Source organism: Salmo salar, chromosome 14 (genome assembly GCF_965601325.2).
Source record: "Salmo salar chromosome 14, fSalSal1, whole genome shotgun sequence".
Taxonomy (NCBI): Eukaryota; Metazoa; Chordata; class Actinopteri; order Salmoniformes; family Salmonidae; genus Salmo; species Salmo salar.
This window is the reverse complement of record NC_138304.1, coordinates 67,187,494-67,204,436: the sequence shown is the minus strand read 5'-3', so window position 1 is coordinate 67,204,436 and position 16,943 is coordinate 67,187,494. Positions and strand designations below refer to the sequence as shown.

The following is a 16,943-nucleotide window of genomic DNA, read 5'->3' as shown; positions in this document are numbered from 1 at the left end:
TGTCGGTCACGGGCAGGGGGGAAAAATGCATGTCATCCGTATGCACTTAAATAGCAAATGGAGGACGCTTTTTCCGCAGTTCATTTTCATGCCAGGCCAGGTAGGCTACTCTGGTTGTAAAGCGAAGCAGTGTGCTTAATATTAGGATAGTTGAGAAATAAATATAGTAGGCCTAGCCTATAGCGGCATCAGAGAGCAGTTTTTGAGAATGCTATTTACTATGACTAAATGGTCACATGGAATTTGACTGTGGTCATGACTTGTGACTGCCAGTGTGGTGGTAATACGGTCACTGTAACAGCCCTAGTTTTGACCCAGCATTCTGGTGTTGTCTACGTAGTTTAACTTGGTTAGCCGTTTGATGTGGGTATCTCTAAAAAGGTATGTTTGGGCCAGTCGACAAAAGGCTTGTATGTGTTTCGCCAAGCGGTTGTTCATCTTTGAAGTTGTTGTTTTATCACGTCTTAAGTTCACAATAGTACCTTTACTGACCTTCCTTAATTGTATAGCACATGACTTGGTATTATTCACATCTGCTTACCTCTTCCAACAACCAGTGGCATATCATTCCTATATTCTCTCCCCTTCCTCCATCCAGATGCCCAGGTGTGTCCCCAGCCCCCCACTGCCCAGCTGCAGCAGCCCCCTCTGGAGGTCCTGGTGCCTGGGGAAGGGAAGGAGGAGATCCAAGGTAGTGCTCACGTCCGCAGCGGAGGAGGAGGAGGAGGAGGTGGTGGGGGAGTGGTAGACCCAGTGAAGGTAGAAAGCATGGGAGGAGGGGCAAGTCGCCAAGCCAGCGGACCCCCCGGACAGGGCTACTCCAAGTACCAGAAGTCCCTGCCTCCCCGCTTCCAGAGACAGCAACAGGTCAGTCTAATAACCTATTGAAGTCATTACCCAATGGTAAATCTATGGGTAATGATCTTATGGACAATATTTCTCTTCGCTATGCTGCTCCCCAATTGCAGCTCCTCTGAAATATATATTTAATTGGTCACTGGAAAACGGTCAATATCCAAATGTATGGAAGCATGCTGAGGTGTGTCCAATCCCAAGACAACAAATTCCTTATGTCTGCTAATAGTTAACCAATCAGTCTACTCCCTTCAATCAGTAAGATATTAGAGGGTATTGTGAGTAAACAAATAAGCAAGTACATGGAAAATAATGATTTGATCACAGCCAATCAGCATACTTATCGCAAAAAACATTCTACCGCTGCATTGGTTGACATGATTGATAATGGCTTGGTGCTGTGGATGATGGCAAGTTTTTGGGTATACAATTTCTAGATTTTAGTGCAGCATTTTGATTTAGTGGGTTGAAAAATATTTTCAACTGCCGTTTTTTAATATTGTTTAAATGATAATATAGAATCCCTTAAAGATAGACTTCTCGTTAACCTATATGGGCTAGGTGCGTCCCACCTACGTAACAGCCACTGCCAGCCTGTGGCGCGATTTTCAAAACCTTAAAAATCCTATTACTTCAATTTCTCAAACATATGACTATTTTACAGCCATTTAAAGACAAGACTCTCGTTAATCTAACCACACTGTCCGATTTCAAAAAGGCTTTACAACGAAAGCAAAACATTAGATTATGTCAGCAGAGTACCAAGCCAGAAATAATCAGACACCCATTTTTCAAGCCAGCATATAATTTCACCAAAACCCAGAAGACAGCTAAATGCAGCACTCACCTTTGATGATCTTCATCAGATGACAACCCTAGGACATTATGTTATACAATACATGCCTGTTTTGTTCAATCAAGTTCATATTTATATCAAAAACCAGCTTTTTACATTAGCATGTGACGTTCAGAACTAGCATACCCCCCGCAAACTTCCGGGAAATTCGCTAACATTTTACTAAATTACTCACGATAAACGTTCACAAAAAGCATAACAATTATTTTAAGAATTATAGATACAGACCTCCTCTATGCACTCGATATGTCCGATTTTAAAATAGCTTTTTGGTGAAAGCACATTTTGCAATATTCTAAGTACATAGCCCAGGCATCACGGGCTCGCTATTTAGACACCCGGCAAGTTTAGCACTCACCATAATCATATTTACTTTTATAAAAGTTTGATTACCTTTTGTTGTCTTCGTCAGAATGCACACCCAGGACTGCTACTTCAATAACAATTGTTGGTTTGGTCCAAAATAATCCATCGTTATATCCGAATAGCGGCGTTTTGTTCGTGCGTTCCAGACACTATCCGAAATAGTAAAGAAGTGTCGCGCGCATGGCGCAATTCGTGACAATAAAATTCAAAATATTCCATTACCGTACTTCGAAGCATGTCAACCGCTGTTTAAAATCAATTTTTACGACATTTTTCTCATAGAAAAGCGATAATATTCCGACAGGGAATCTCCTTTTCGGCAAACAGAGGAAAAAATCCCAAAGGCGGGGGCGGTCGGGGTCACGCGCATAAGCCCAGTGTCCCTTGATCGGCCATTTGAGAAAGGCGATAATGTGTTTCAGCCTGGGGCTGGAATGACGACATTCTGTTTTTTCCCGGGCTCTGAGCGCCTATGGACGACGTGGGAAGTGTCACGTTAGAGCAGAGATCCTTAGTAAATGATAGAGATGGAAAAGAAGTTCAACAAATGGTCAGACAGGCCACTTCCTGTAAAGGAATCTCTCAGGTTTTGACCTGCCATTTGAGTTCTGTTATACTCACAGACACCATTCAAACAGTTTTAGAAAATTTAGGGTGTTTTCTATCCATATGTAATAAGTATATGCATATTCTAGTTACTGGGTAGGAGTGGTAACCAGATTAAATCGGGTATGTTTTTTATCCAGCCGTGTCAATACTGCCCCCTAGCCCTAACAGGTTAAAAATTGAAAATCGCGCCACAGGCTGGCAGTGGCTGTTACGCAAGCGTCCCACCTAGCCCATAGAGGTTAATCCAACCACAGTGTCCGATTTCAAAAAGGCTTTACTGCAAAAGCATACCATTAGATTATGTTAGGACAGCACCTAGACAAGAAAAACCACACATCCATTTTCCAAGCAAGGAGAGGCATCACAAAAAAACAGAAATACAGCTAAAATTAATCGCTAACCTTTGATGATCTTCATCAGATGGCACTCATAGGACTTCATGTTACACAATACATGTATGTTTTGCTCGATAAAGTTCATATTTATATCCAAAAACCCCATTTTACACTGGCGTGTAATGTTCAGAAATGTTTTGCCTCCAAAACCTCCAGTGAATGAGCACATCAATTTACAGAAATACTCATCATAAACTTTGATAAAAGATACAAGTGTTATGTACAGAATTATAGATCAACTTCTCCTTAATGCAACCGCTGTATCAGATTTCAAAAAAGCTTTACGGCGAAAGCACACTTTGCAATAATCTGAGTACAGCGCTCAGACATCAAAACAAGCCATACAGATACCCGCCATCTTGTGGAGTCAACAAAAGTCAGAAATAGCATTATAAACATTCACTTACCTTTGATGATCTTCATCGGAATGCACTCCCAGGAATCCCAGTTCCACAATAAATGTTTGTTTTGTTCAATAAAGTTCATCTTTATGTCCAAATACCTCCATTTTGTTCGTGCGTTTAGTCCAGCATTCCAAATTCACTAAGCGCGCGAGTTTAGTCCAGACGAAAAGTCAAAATAGTTACATTACAGTTCGTAGAAACATGTCAAACGATGTATAGAATCAATCTTTAGGATGTTTTTATCATAAATCTTCGATAATATTCCAACCGGACAATTCCTTTGTCTTTGGAATTGAAAGGAAAGGCAACTCGCTCTCATGGCCACGCGCATGATTGAGCTCATGCCAATTTTCCAGACACCTGATACAATCAGCTCTTATTCTCTCCCCATTCACAGTAGAAGCCTGAAACAACATTCTAAAGACTGTTGACATCTAGTGGAAGCCTTAGGAAGTGCAATATGACCCCACAGACACTGTATATTAGAGAGGCAATCCCTTGAAAAACTACAAACCTCAGATTTCCCACTTCCTGGTTGGATTTTTTTCTCAGGTTTTTGCCTGCCATATGAGTTCTGTTATACTCACAGACATCATTCAAACAGTTTTAGAAACTTCAGAGTGTTTTCTATCCAAATCTACTAATTATATGCATATTCTAGATTTTGGGCCTGAGTAGCAGGCATTTTACTTTGGGCACGCTTTTCATCCAAGCTACTCAATTCTGCCCCCCTTTCCCAAAGAAGTTAACCGGTCTTGAAGTGGATTTAACAAGTGGCATCATTAACTTATTACATCTAGGCGTGAACCCCTAGCCAACTGCCAATGGGATCGCATGGCGCGAAATACAAAAACAACTAAAATACCACAATTCAATTTTCTCAAACATACGACTATTTTACACCATTTTAAAGACAAGACTCTCCTTTATCTAACCACATTGTCCGATTTCAAAAAGACTTTACAACGAAAGCAAAACATTAGATTATGTCAGGAGAGTACCCTCCCAAAAATAATCACACAGCCATTTTCAAAGCAAGCATATATGTCACAAAAACCAAAACCAAATCAAATCAAATCAAATTTATTTTTATATAGCCCTTCGTACATCAGCTGATATTCTCAAAGTGCTGTACAGAAACCCAGCCTAAAACCCCAAACAGCAAGCAAAGCATGTGAAAGAAGCACGGTGGCTAGGAAAAACTCCCTAGGAAAAACTCCCTAGAAAGGCCAAAAACCTAGGAAGAAACCTAGAGAGGAACCAGGCTATGAGGGGTGGCCAGTCCTCTTCTGGCTGTGCAGGGTGGATATTATAACAGAACATGGTCAAAATGTTAAAATGTTAAAATGTTCATAAATGACCAGCATGGTCAAATAATAATAATCATAGTAGTTGTCGAGGGTGCAACAAGCACGTCCGGTGAACAGGTCAGGGTTCCATAGCCGCAGGCAGAACAGTTGAAACTGGAGCAGCAGCACGGCCAGGTGGACTGGGGACAGCAAGGAGTCATCATACCAGGTAGTCCTGAGGCATGGTCCTAGGGCTCAGGTCCTCCGAGAGAAAGACAGAAAGAGAGAAAGAGAGAATTAGAGAGAGCATATTTAAATACACACAGGACACCGGATAAGACAAGAGAAATACTCCAGATGTAACAGACTGACCCTAGCCCCCCGACACATAAACTACTGCAGCATAAATACTGGAGGCTGAGACAGGAGGGATCAGAAGACACTGTGGCCCCATCCGATGATACCCCCGGACAGGGCCAAACAGGCAGGATATAACCCCACCCACTTTGCCAAAGCACAGCCCCCACACCACTAGAGGGATGTCTCCAACCACCAACTTACCGTCCTAAGACAAGGCCGAGTATAGCCCACAACGATCTCCGCCATGGCACAACCCAAGGGGGGGGGGGGGGCGCCAACCCAGACAGGAAGACCACGTCAGTGACTCAACCCACTCAAGTGACGCACCCCTCCCATGGACGGCATGGAAGAACACCAGTAGGCCAGTGACTCAGCCTCTGTAAAAGGGTTAGAGGCAGAGAATCCCAGTGGAAAGAGGGGAACCGGCAAGGCAGAGACAGCAAGGGCGGTTCGTTGCTCCAGCCTTTCCGTTCACCTTCACACTCCTGGGCCACCACAGCTAAATGCCGCACTAACCTTTGATGATCTTCATCAGATGACACTCCTAGGACATTATGTTATACAATACATGCATGTTTTGTTCAATCAAGTTCATATTTATATCAAAAACCAGCTTTTTACATTAGCATGTGATGTTCAGAACTAGCATACCCACCGCAAACTTCCTGTGAATTTACTAAATTACTCACGATAAACGTTGACAAAATACATAACAATTATTTTAAGAATTATAGATACAGAACTCCTTTATGCAATTGCTGTGTTAGATTTTAAAATAGCTTTTCGGCGAAAGCACATTTTGCAATATTCTGAGTACATAGCTCGCCATCACGGGGCAACCTAAACTCAGAATTAGTATTAGAAGTATTGTATTACCTTTGCTGATCTTTGTCAGAATGCACTCCCAGGACTGCTACTTCCACAACAAATGTTGTTTTTGTTCGAAATAATCCATAGTTATGTCCAAATACCTCCGTTTTGTTCGTGCGTTCAGGTCACTATCCAAAGGGTAACACGCGAGCTCAATTTGAGACACAAAAAGTCAAAATGTTCCATTACCGTACTTAGAAGCATGTCAAACGCTGTTTAAAGTCAATTTTTATGGTATTTTTAACGTAAAATTGCGATAATATTCCAACTGGACAATAGTGTATTCATTCAAGGAGGAAAAGAAAAAACTGCGTGCTCGCGGGAACGCATATATCCAATCTCTTTGTCCTCAGGCAGACCACTCAGTAACTGAGCTCCTATACTCTGCCCAGAGACAGGAGAAGACTCAATCCACTTTCTGAAGGCTTTAGACAGCCAATGGAAGCCTTAGAAAGTAACAGCACAGATACTGTAGTTTCGAAAGGGAATAGAAAGAACTACATTTCTCAGATCCTACACTTCCTGGTTGACTTTTTCTCAGGTTTTTGCCTGCCATATGAGTTCTGTTAAACTCACAGACACCATTCAAACAGTTTTAGAAACTTCAGAGTGTTTTCTATCCAAATAATATGCATATTCTCTTTTCTGGGCTAGGGTAGTAACCAGTTTAAATCGGGTACGTTTTTTTCATCCGGCCGTGAAAATACTGCCCCCTATCCATATCAGGTTAAAACGGTGTATAATACTTGTATGTGTGAGAAATTTGAATTATGAGATTTTTGTTGTTTTGAATTTGGCGCTCTGCTATTTCACTGGCTGTTGTCGGGGTGGGACGCTCCCAGAGAGGTTAAAGAAGGATTTTTAAGCCTTGATACATCAAATTGTATTGGTCAATTACACTTGTTTAGCAGATGTTATTGCGGGTGTAACAAAATGCTTGTGTTTCTAGCTCCGACAGTGCAGTAATACAGTGAGGGGAAAAAGTATTTGATCCCCTGCTGATTTTGTACGTTTGCCCACTGACAAAGAAATGATCAGTCTATAATTTTAATGGTAGGTTTATTTGAACAGTGAGAGACAGAATAACAACAACAACAAAAAATCCGAAAAATGCATGTAAAAAATGTTATAAATTGATTTGCATTTTAATGCGGGAAATAAGTATTTGACCCCCTCTCAATCAGAAAGATTTCTGGCTCCCAGGTATCTTTTATACAGGTAACGAGCTGAGATTAGGAGCACACTCTTAAAGGGAGTGCTCCTAATCTCAGCTTGTTACCTGTATAAAAGACACCTGTCCACAGAAGGAATCAATCAATCAGATTCCAAACTCTCCACCATGGCCAAGACCAAAGAGCTCTCCAAGGATGTCAGGGACAAGATTGTAGACCTACACAAGGCTGGAATGGGCTACAAGACCATCGCCAAGCAGCTTGGTGAGAAGGTGACAACAGTTGGTGCGATTATTCGCAAATGGAAGAAACACAAAAGAACTGTCAATCTCCCTCGGCCTGGGGTTCCATGCAAGATCTCACCTCGTGGAGTTGCAATGATCATGAGAACGGTGAGGAATCAGCCCAGAACTACACGGGAGGATCTTGTCAATGATCTCAAGGCAGCTGGGACCATAGTCACCAAGAAAACAATTGGTAACACACTACGCCGTGAAGGACTGAAATCCTGCCGCTCCCGCAAGGTCCCCCTGCTCAAGAAAGCACATATACATGCCCGTCTGAAGTTTGCCAATGAACATCTGAATGATTCAGAGGACAACTGGGTGAAAGTGTTGTTGTCAGATGAGACCAAAATGGAGCTCTTTGGCATCAACTCAACTCGCCGTGTTTGCCAAGTTTCCTAAGAGCTAGAAGCAAGGCAGCCCTCTCTGTCGGCACCATTTTTTAAAATCATGGATTGTGTATGTGTGCCATTGAGGCTGAACTGGCTAGACAAAAGATTTAAGTACCTTTTGTACGGGGTATGGTAGTAGGTGCCAGGCGCACCAGTTTGACTGTGTCAAGAACTGCAATGCTGCTGGGTTGTTCACGCTCAACAGTTTCCTGTGTGTATCAAGAATGGTCCACCACCCAAAGGACATCCAGCCAACTTGACTCAACTGTGGCAAGCATTGGAGTTAACATGGGCCAGCATCCCAGTGGACTGCTTTTGACACCTTGTAGAGTCCATGCCCCAACAAATTGTGGCTGTTCTGTGGGCAAAATGGGGTGCAACTCAATACTTGGAAGGTGTTTGTCTTGAAAAAAAACACAAGATAGAGAGAGATGGATGGATGGATATTCATTCTCTAAATAAGCTTTGTTGCACAATTAAGTCAATACACTACATTTCAAACAGTCAGCATTCTAATGAATTCAGGGATTGTAAAATTATACCTAGGCTAAGTTATAAGCCTTTCACAACCGTAAGACCAACTAATAATGCAGTTATTTTATAAAATAGTTCAACCTGCTTTTTTTTTTTTTTTTCAATAATCACTGATCTGGCTTCCATGTCTTATCTATGAAAATCCCCTTTTTTGTTACAAATTTTACCAAAACCATGCACATCTAATAATGACAAAATAATTGTGGAATTTATTACAGAAAATGAACACAGGATTCCAAAACAATCTCTCAAGCACCAGCCCATGTGCTAGCAGAAAAAGCCTGCTAATCTTTTGTATTTCAAGTCTAGCCAACTTGGATCTATTTGCTAGCTAACAAGGTAGAACAGTTATGAACCCTCCTGTCCGTCTCCAACTGTTTGAACTGTCCATGTTGTTTAGATGTTAATTAAGTGGCCTACCTGGCTATTATTTCTTAGAATGAGTTGTCAATTCCTTACATAAATCTGTATTTTTATGCTCATTGCACATTTATGACAGACTACACAGCTAGCACGTCTGGCTAAAATGCTGCCAGCTAGCGGTACCGCAAGGCTGCGCGCAACAAAATGAGCATTCATTTTCCAGAATCAATATTCTATGAGTAGTTTTTGCTCTCTGTCAATTTTGTTAGTTGAGCCAATAAAAGGGGTATCCTCTGTTACAGTAAAATGTCTCAATGTGTTTTGGTGTACATATGACCGATTTTCTGTTGGACTAAACCTCAAATACAAATAGCGAGTTTAAACTGCTTGTCAGAGAGGAAGGTGTGTGTGTGTGTGTGTGTGTGTGTGTGTGTGTGTGATTTTAGTGGGAAGGTGCACACAGCACAGAACGAGCCAAGGAGACGAAACCACAAAGACATGAGATCAAGCGGACATAAACGCTGATAAAAATGAAATAATGTGATTCTGGCATTTGGAATTTTGCCCTAAAACATACATTCAAATAAATCTAATTAATGCTTTATCGCCCAGCCCTACACACATGATTAAGTAGCTTTGGATAAAGCGTCTGCTAAATGGCATACAGTGCATTTGGAAAGAATTCAGTCAGACCCCTTCACTTTCTCCACATTTTGTTACGTTACAGCCTTATTCCAAAATGGATTAAATTGTTTTTTCCCCTCATCAATCTACACACAATACCCCATAATGACAAAGCAAAAACTGTTTTTTAGAAATGTTTGCAAGTAAGTATTCTTACCCTTTACTCAGTACTTTGTTGAAGCACCTTTGGCAACGAGTCTTCTTGGGTATGATGCTACAAGCTTGATGAACCTGTATTTGGGGAGTTTCTCCCATTCTTCTCTGCAGATCCTCTCAAGCTCTGTTAGGTTAGATGGGGAGCGTCACTGCACAGCTATTTTCAGTTCTCTCCAGAGATGTTCGATCGGGTTCAAATCCGGGCTCTGGCTGGGCCACTCAAGGACATTGAGACTTGTCCCGAAGTCACTCCTGCGTAGTCTTGGCTATGTCCTTAGGGTCGTTGTCCTGTTGGAAGGTGAACCTTCACCCCAGTCTGAGCGCTCTAGAGCAGGTTTTCATCAAGGATCTCTCTGTACTTTGCTCCGTTCCTCTTTCCCTCGATCCTGACTAATCTCCCAGTCCCTGCTGCTGAAAAACATCCCCACAGCATGATGCTGCCACCACCATGCTTCACTGTAGGAATGGTATTGGTCAGATGATAAATGGTGCCTGGTTTTCTCCAGACGTGACGCTTGGCATTCAGGCCAAAGAGTTCAATCTTGGTTTCATCTGACAAGAGAATCTTGTTTCTCATGGTCTGAGTCCGTTAGGTGCCTTTTGGTTAACTCCATGCGGGGTGTCATGTGCCTTCTACCGCGGGGTTTCCGTCTGGCCACTCTACCATAAAGGCCTGATTGGTGGAGTGCTGCAGAGATGGCTGTTCTTCTGGAAGGTTCTCCCATCTCCACAGAGGAACTCTGGAGCTCTGTCAGAGTGACCATCGGGTTCTTGGTCACCTCCCTGACCAAGGCCCTTCTCCCCAGATTTCTCAGTTTGGCCGGGCGGCCAGCTCTAGGAAGAGTCTTGGTGGTTCCAAACTTCTTCCATTCATGAGTGATGGATGCCACTGTGTTCTTGGGGAACTTGAATCCCGCAGACGTTTTTTGGTACCCTTCACTAGATCTGTGCCTTGGCATAATCCTGTCTCTGAGTTCTACAGACAATTCATTCGGCTTGGTTTTGGCTCTGACATGCACTGTCAACTGTGGGATCTTATATAGACAGGTGTGTGCCTTTCCAAATCATGTCCAACCAATTGAATTTACCACAGGTGGACACCAATGAATTGTAGAGATATCTCAAGGATGATCAATGGAAACAGGATGCACCAGAGCTCAATTTCGAGTCTCATAGCGAATGGTATAAATACTTTTATGTAAATATGGTATTTTTTTTAATTTTTTATATATTTCTTAAAAACCAAACCTAAACCTGTTTTTGCTTTGTCATTATGGTGTATTGTGTGTAGATTGATGAGGAAAAAAGTTATAGTTTAATCAATTTTAGAGTAAGGCTGTAACGTAAGAAAATGTCAAAAGGGAAGGGGTCTGAACACTTTACGAATGCACTGCATATTATAACATCTCTCCCATTTGGTGTCTTCAGGAGCAGCTGATGAAGCAGCAGCAGCAGTGGCAGCAGCAGCACAGTCAAGCAGCCCAACAGAGCCAGCAGCTGCTCCCACCCCAGCAGCCTCAGCAGGCCCCCCAGCAGCAGGGCCCTTCACCGGGGGCCACCACACAGACCCAGGGTCCCAAGCAGCAGCAGCCAGGGTCCCTTCAGTACCCTCCACAGGGCTCCTTGGGCCGCGGCCCCCAGCCGCTGCCCATGAACTTTGACCCGCGCTGGATGATGATGCCCTACATGGACCCCCGGATGATGCAGGGGGGCATGCAGGGTCGACCTCCAGGGCCCATGGACTACTACCCGCCCAACATGCAACATGCAGGTGGGTACTCATGGTAGTGTGGTTTGATATATGAAATATTCAATCAAGGAGTTAGTATCTTGCCATAGGGCAGAATCTGAATTTGCAGGTCAATGGCAGATTTGTGCAAACCAGATTCAAATTTAGAATTTTGAGATTATGATAATGCAATAACGTTTATATGCTATAGGAAATGGCACCAGGTTGCCAGCTGTAATTTTTTATAATTGAGTATGACTTTTTTTCTAATGTGACACCCGTTTCTGTTGCAGGGATGATGGGGCGAGAGCGCTCCGATTCTGGGGGCTCTGGTTCGGACACCTTCGACAGGCAGCAGCACCCGGGACACCCGAACCGTGGGACACCTCCCATGGATCCCAAACTGGCCTGGGGGCCTGAGGTGTTCCCTGGGGGCAGCGAAGGCAGGGGACTGAGCTCCCCTCTGAGACAGAAGCAGGCACCGGAAGAGGATGATGTCAGTGGCAAAGGGCCTAGGTAAGACGGAGGGGGGGTGTCAGATGTCACACACACGATCATTTAAAGGGATACTTTTGGCAATGAGGCCTTTTATCTACATCCCTAGAGTCTGATGAATTCGTGGATACCATTTTTATCTCTGCATGCAGTTCGAAGGAAGATGCTAGTTAGCTTTGGCTCGTGAAACTACCTCTAATTTCCTTAATACTGGACACAGAGACATAAAAGTGGTACCCATGAGTTCATCTGACTCTGGAAATAGATAAAGGGCCAATCCCGAAGTATTCGTTTAATGATCAAATCATACAATACTGTTTGAAAAGGAAAATGGGTATTAGTTGAAATGAAATGAGATTAATATATGAATTCAGTCAGTTTTATAAGTACAGTATACGGTTTATGGAATAAATGTTTTTATTAAATCACTGGTTTTTATTTTAGGAGTGACACCCCTCCAGTCCGTGGTATGCGAGAGGGAGGGCCAGGCCCCATCCAGCAGCCCAACTCTGTTTCGGGCTCCTCCAACCAGACCCCACCCCCTGTGGGCACTCTGGTGGGGGGCCAGGGAGGAGGCAGCCACCACCCCCACCACCACCAGTCCTACATGGGTGGCCGGGGCAACTACAGCAACTTTCCCGACCAGGGCTCCCGCATGGCCCTACACCAGCAGCAGCAGAGGGGGAGTGGTGGAGGCTTCAGCCACCAGGATGAGGGCCAGGGCCACAAGGGTGGCCAGCAACAGGGACAGATCTGGGGGGTCTCCCACCCCCACTACGACCGCAATGGGCGCACTGACCTCTTCCCCCTGGAGAATAACAACCTCCACCACCCTCAACAGCAACAACACCATGGTCATCAACAACACCAAGGCCCCTCCCACTTTCCCCTCCACCCCCACAAGCCCGAGAATGGCCGCGGTGAGAGAGGAGTCGAAGCCCCCAAGAAGTGTGACCCCTCGACCCCACTCCAACAGCCATCCCTCTCCTCCTGCTCATCCTCCTCCTCGTCATCCTCAGCCAGGGAGGACGGCAGCGGCAAGGCGGTCCTGCATCTCCTCCCACCTCAGCGCAAGGCTGACACAGGAACCGGGCAGAGACATGATGCAGGAAGCAGCAGAGAGATGAAGCAGGATAAGATGGGCCACAGCCACTCTCAGTCCTCTGTGACGTCTCAGCAGTCCCAGCAGCAGCCCCAACAGCAGCAAAGGCAGGGCCAGGAGCAGCACCACCACCGTGATCCCAAGCCCAACCAGCGGGAGCGAGGGGGGAGGGAACACAAGACTGAGACCCAGTGGGGGCCACGGCCCGGCAGCAGCAACGCAGGAGGCCCCTCACACAACAGGAGAGGAGTGGGCGGAAACAACCGCGGAGGGGAGGATTCATCCAATCACCCAACAGCGTCTGACCACAACAAACCTTCCGGTGGCCAATCGGGTGGCAGCAACACCAACAAGAGGGCAGGGCCTATCAAGAGGCCTGTGCTGAAGGAGATGAAAAGAGAGGGTGGGGAGGGCGAGGGAGGAGAAAAGACCAGCGGAGGAGGCTCTGGAAAAGACAAAGATGGAGGCAATTTATCAGTCAAGCAGGAAACATCCTCTGGCCCACAGAGCTCCTCTGCAGTGTCTGGTAAAGAAGAGCCGGCTCAGACCGGTCCCAAACCCAGAAACGGATGGAAGGACCGAGCGGCGAACGAACGAGGAGGAGTGGGCAAGGGTCCCAAAGACGGTGTCAACCCCACCCCCTCATCAGGGTACTCCGGCCCCCCATCCAATAGGCGGGACAGAGAGCGCTCGTTGGAGAGGGGCGGGGGCGCATCATACCACGGCGGCTCGGCCCGTGGCAGCAGAGCCAGCCGAGGACGAGGTGGCGAGTTCTACGGGCGTGGCCGGGGTTACCGGGGCACTTACACGGGCACGGCCGGTGTTGGCAACGTTAGCCGTGGCAGGGCAGCAGGCAGCAGGAGCAGCCGAGACTACCGAGCTGGCGGAGGCTACCACCAAGAATTCAATGATGAGGCATCGGGGGCAAGGCGCAACCGAGGAGGGTCGCAAGCCAACCCGGGGCGCGCCCGTAACCACAGCGAGACCCGCAGCGAGGGTTCAGAATACGAGGAGGTCCCCAAGAGGAGGAGGCAGAGGGGGTCGGAGACGGGCAGTGAGAGTGCCGCCAGCGACCTGGCCCAGTCGGACAAGGAAGACCGCAAATCCAGCACCAAGAATGGCAGCGGCACAGATAACTTTACCAGTGGCAGCTCCGCCCCATCCAGAGGCTCCCAGGCCCGGGTGTTCACCCCCAGAGGGGTGCCCTCTAGGAGGGGTAGGGGGGGTGGCGGCGGGGGAGGAGGAGGTGGCAGCATCTATAGAAGTGGCGGAGGAGGAATGGCTGGAGGTCACAGGTCAGGATCCAGGGCCGACCCTCAAGGCTGGGCCTCCAAGTCCTCAGCCTCGGTTCGCAAGCAGCAGGGCCCAATGCAGTCGTCTGCACCCAAAGACACGGGTCGTGGAACCAGTGGGGAGGAGAAGTCAGTGGACGGAAGCCAAGCTCAGAATCAGGGAGGAGCAACCCCTCCACAATCTATCCTTGCTGCACCTTCTCCAGCCCCACAGGGCTCCATGGAGAATGGAGGAGTTGGGACCCAGCAGTCCACGGCTAATCCCACTACCAACTCCAGCGGGCCCCTTCCTCTCTCCGGCCCGGACAGGTGTGGCTTCCCTTCCGTCCCCCGGGATGGCTTTGAGCGCCCCCCAAGACGCCGTCGCCACGGGCGCTCCCAGCACCAACAGGACAAGCCACCACGCTTCCGCAGGCTGAAGGAGCGAGAGAACGCCGCTCGCATCAACGGAGGAGGACAACCCTCCTCGCCCTGCCAGAATTACATTCAGGATGTCACCGACGTCGCTCAGAAAGCGGTGCCCTCGACCGGCACTGCCCCCAACGCTAACCACATTGCTACCACAACTACCAACAACAACAGCAGTACCGGCGCCCATCTTGGAAGCGCTAACGCAAACAGTCACCACCATCACTACAACCAGGGCAGCTCTGGCCCTGCCCACTCTCAGCATCACCACAACCCAGCAGGAGGCGCCAAATCCCCTGACTTCTCCAACCAGAACTCAGACCAGGCCAATGAGGAGTGGGAGACCGCCTCCGAGAGCAGTGACTTCACCGAGTTCCGGGAGAGGGAGGGAGGAGGAGGGAAGTCCTATTCCTCCCATCACCATCATCACCCACCCGGAAGAGGAAGTGGAGGTGGGGGAGGAGGAGGGGTCGGAGAGCGAGAGATGACTGCGAAGGAGCAGGCGGCAAACAAGAGAAGCTTCTCTAGCCAGCGTCCCGGTATGGAGCGACAGAACAGGAGGGTCAACGCTGGAGGAAGAGAGGGAGGAGGGGGAGGAAGAGGCACGCGGGGCCCGCCCAGTGGGGGAGGAGGCGGAGCTGGAAACGGAGGGGGCCAACGCGGTGAGCGCCGTGGAAACTGGCCCTCCCCCAAAAACAGGAAGTGAAGTAGAAGATCTGAAAACATTTCAAATGCATCCCCCTGCCCCACCCCTCTTCTTTATCCCTTTCTGTATCTATTGTTCCTTCTGCCTCTTATTTGTTCTCATCCCTTAACATATTAGCACATAGTTATGGAGACAGTGTACACACTCATGTTAAACCCCCCCCCCCGCTTCTTTCTCCATCCAACTGCTATCTACCGTCCGTTATTGTAGTGTCACTCTGCTCCACCCCTTTTCAGTTGTCCCCCCCACCCTTCAGAATTCCACCCAAATGTAGGTTTGATTAGACACCCTTGTTCGTTTCGAACACACACCTCTTTTGACTGAGAACATAACAACAACAAAAAACATGTTTGCATTTACAAGCACAATATGACATATAACAGACATACACAACCACGGGCAGTAGTGTGTGTACGCAGTGTGACATGCCATGATAAACATGTTGGAGGAATTGGCTAGCCAGGAGAAGGCAGATTTTTATATTGATGTTACCTGTGTATATTTCTACCACGCTTTTGGTTGGGGTGGTATTCGGTAGGGCCGTAATCTTCATTATATTTTCCCACATGGGGGGGGGGGGGGTTCAGGTTCTTCTTTCAACGAGAACAATTGTACCATAGATTATAATAAAAATTCTCTACCTTGTTTTTCCCCCCTCCTTTGTCAGTTTTGTTTCACCCCGCCGCCCCACCCTTGAAACAGTTAGGTATGTGTATTTTTTTCTTCTGCAAAGCAGGTCATTAAAATACCTTTTTATACAACTCCCCCCACTTCCCTCTGAGTTTTTGATCTCCTGATCTGTTTAATTACTGTGACAGCCACAGTAGACCAGTTGAAGTACTACTGCTCACCCATCCACACTCCTCACATTGATTGTGTCTCGAATATCAATGTATTTGCTGCTTGTTCAGAACTAGGCTGTGTGGTTGAGTTTTTGTTGACCTGCTCTTATTACTTTCCAATGCTCTTTTGGTTCTGTTAGAAAAAAGGCTCCCTCAACATAGCATTCTCTTCTCTGTTTTGCAGAAGAAAGATTCTCTCCTGTTCATTTACCCTAAGAAGACTGAATTGATAGCTTGAATGCTTTAAATATACACACACACATGCACGCGCGCACACACACACACACACACACACACACACACACACACACACACACACACACACACACACACACTACCGGTCAAAAGTTTTAGAATAACCTACTAATTCAAGGGTTTTTCTTTTTTCTACATTGTAGAATAATAGTGAAAACACATATGGAATCATGTAGTAACCAAAAAAGTGTTAAACAAAATATTTTATATTTGAGATTCTTCAAATAGCCACTCTTTGCCTTGATGACAGCTTTGCACGCTCTTGGCATTCTCTCAACCAGCTTCACCTGGAATGATTTTCCAACAGTCTTGGAGTTACCAAATATGCTGAGCACTTGTTGGCTGTTTTCCTTCACTCTGCGGTCCGACTCATCCCGAACCATCTAAAAAAAATTTGAGGTCGGGGGATTGTGGAGGCCAGGTCATTTGTTGCAGCACTCCATCACTCTCCTTGGTAAAATAGCCCTTACACAGCCTGGAGGTGTGTTTTTGGTCATTGTCCTGTTGAAAAACAAATGATAGTCC

General features: G+C 46.4%; 1 protein-coding gene across 3 annotated transcripts in view; it reads left to right on the top strand.

Moving 5' to 3' along the window:
- Positions 1–16,086, top strand: part of LOC106570147 (protein PRRC2A) — a 46,394-nt gene extending 30,308 nt beyond the window's left edge. For all 3 annotated transcript variants that reach the window (XM_082961099.1, XM_082961100.1, XM_045694624.2), the window contains 4 exons: positions 599–867; positions 11,018–11,360; positions 11,612–11,834; positions 12,258–16,086. In XM_082961099.1, coding sequence (XP_082817225.1) covers positions 599–867; positions 11,018–11,360; positions 11,612–11,834; positions 12,258–15,321 — 3,899 coding nt within the window. In that variant the 3' untranslated portion in view covers positions 15,322–16,086. The remainder of the gene's footprint in view (positions 1–598; positions 868–11,017; positions 11,361–11,611; positions 11,835–12,257) is intronic.
- Positions 16,087–16,943: the final 857 nt, after the last annotated feature.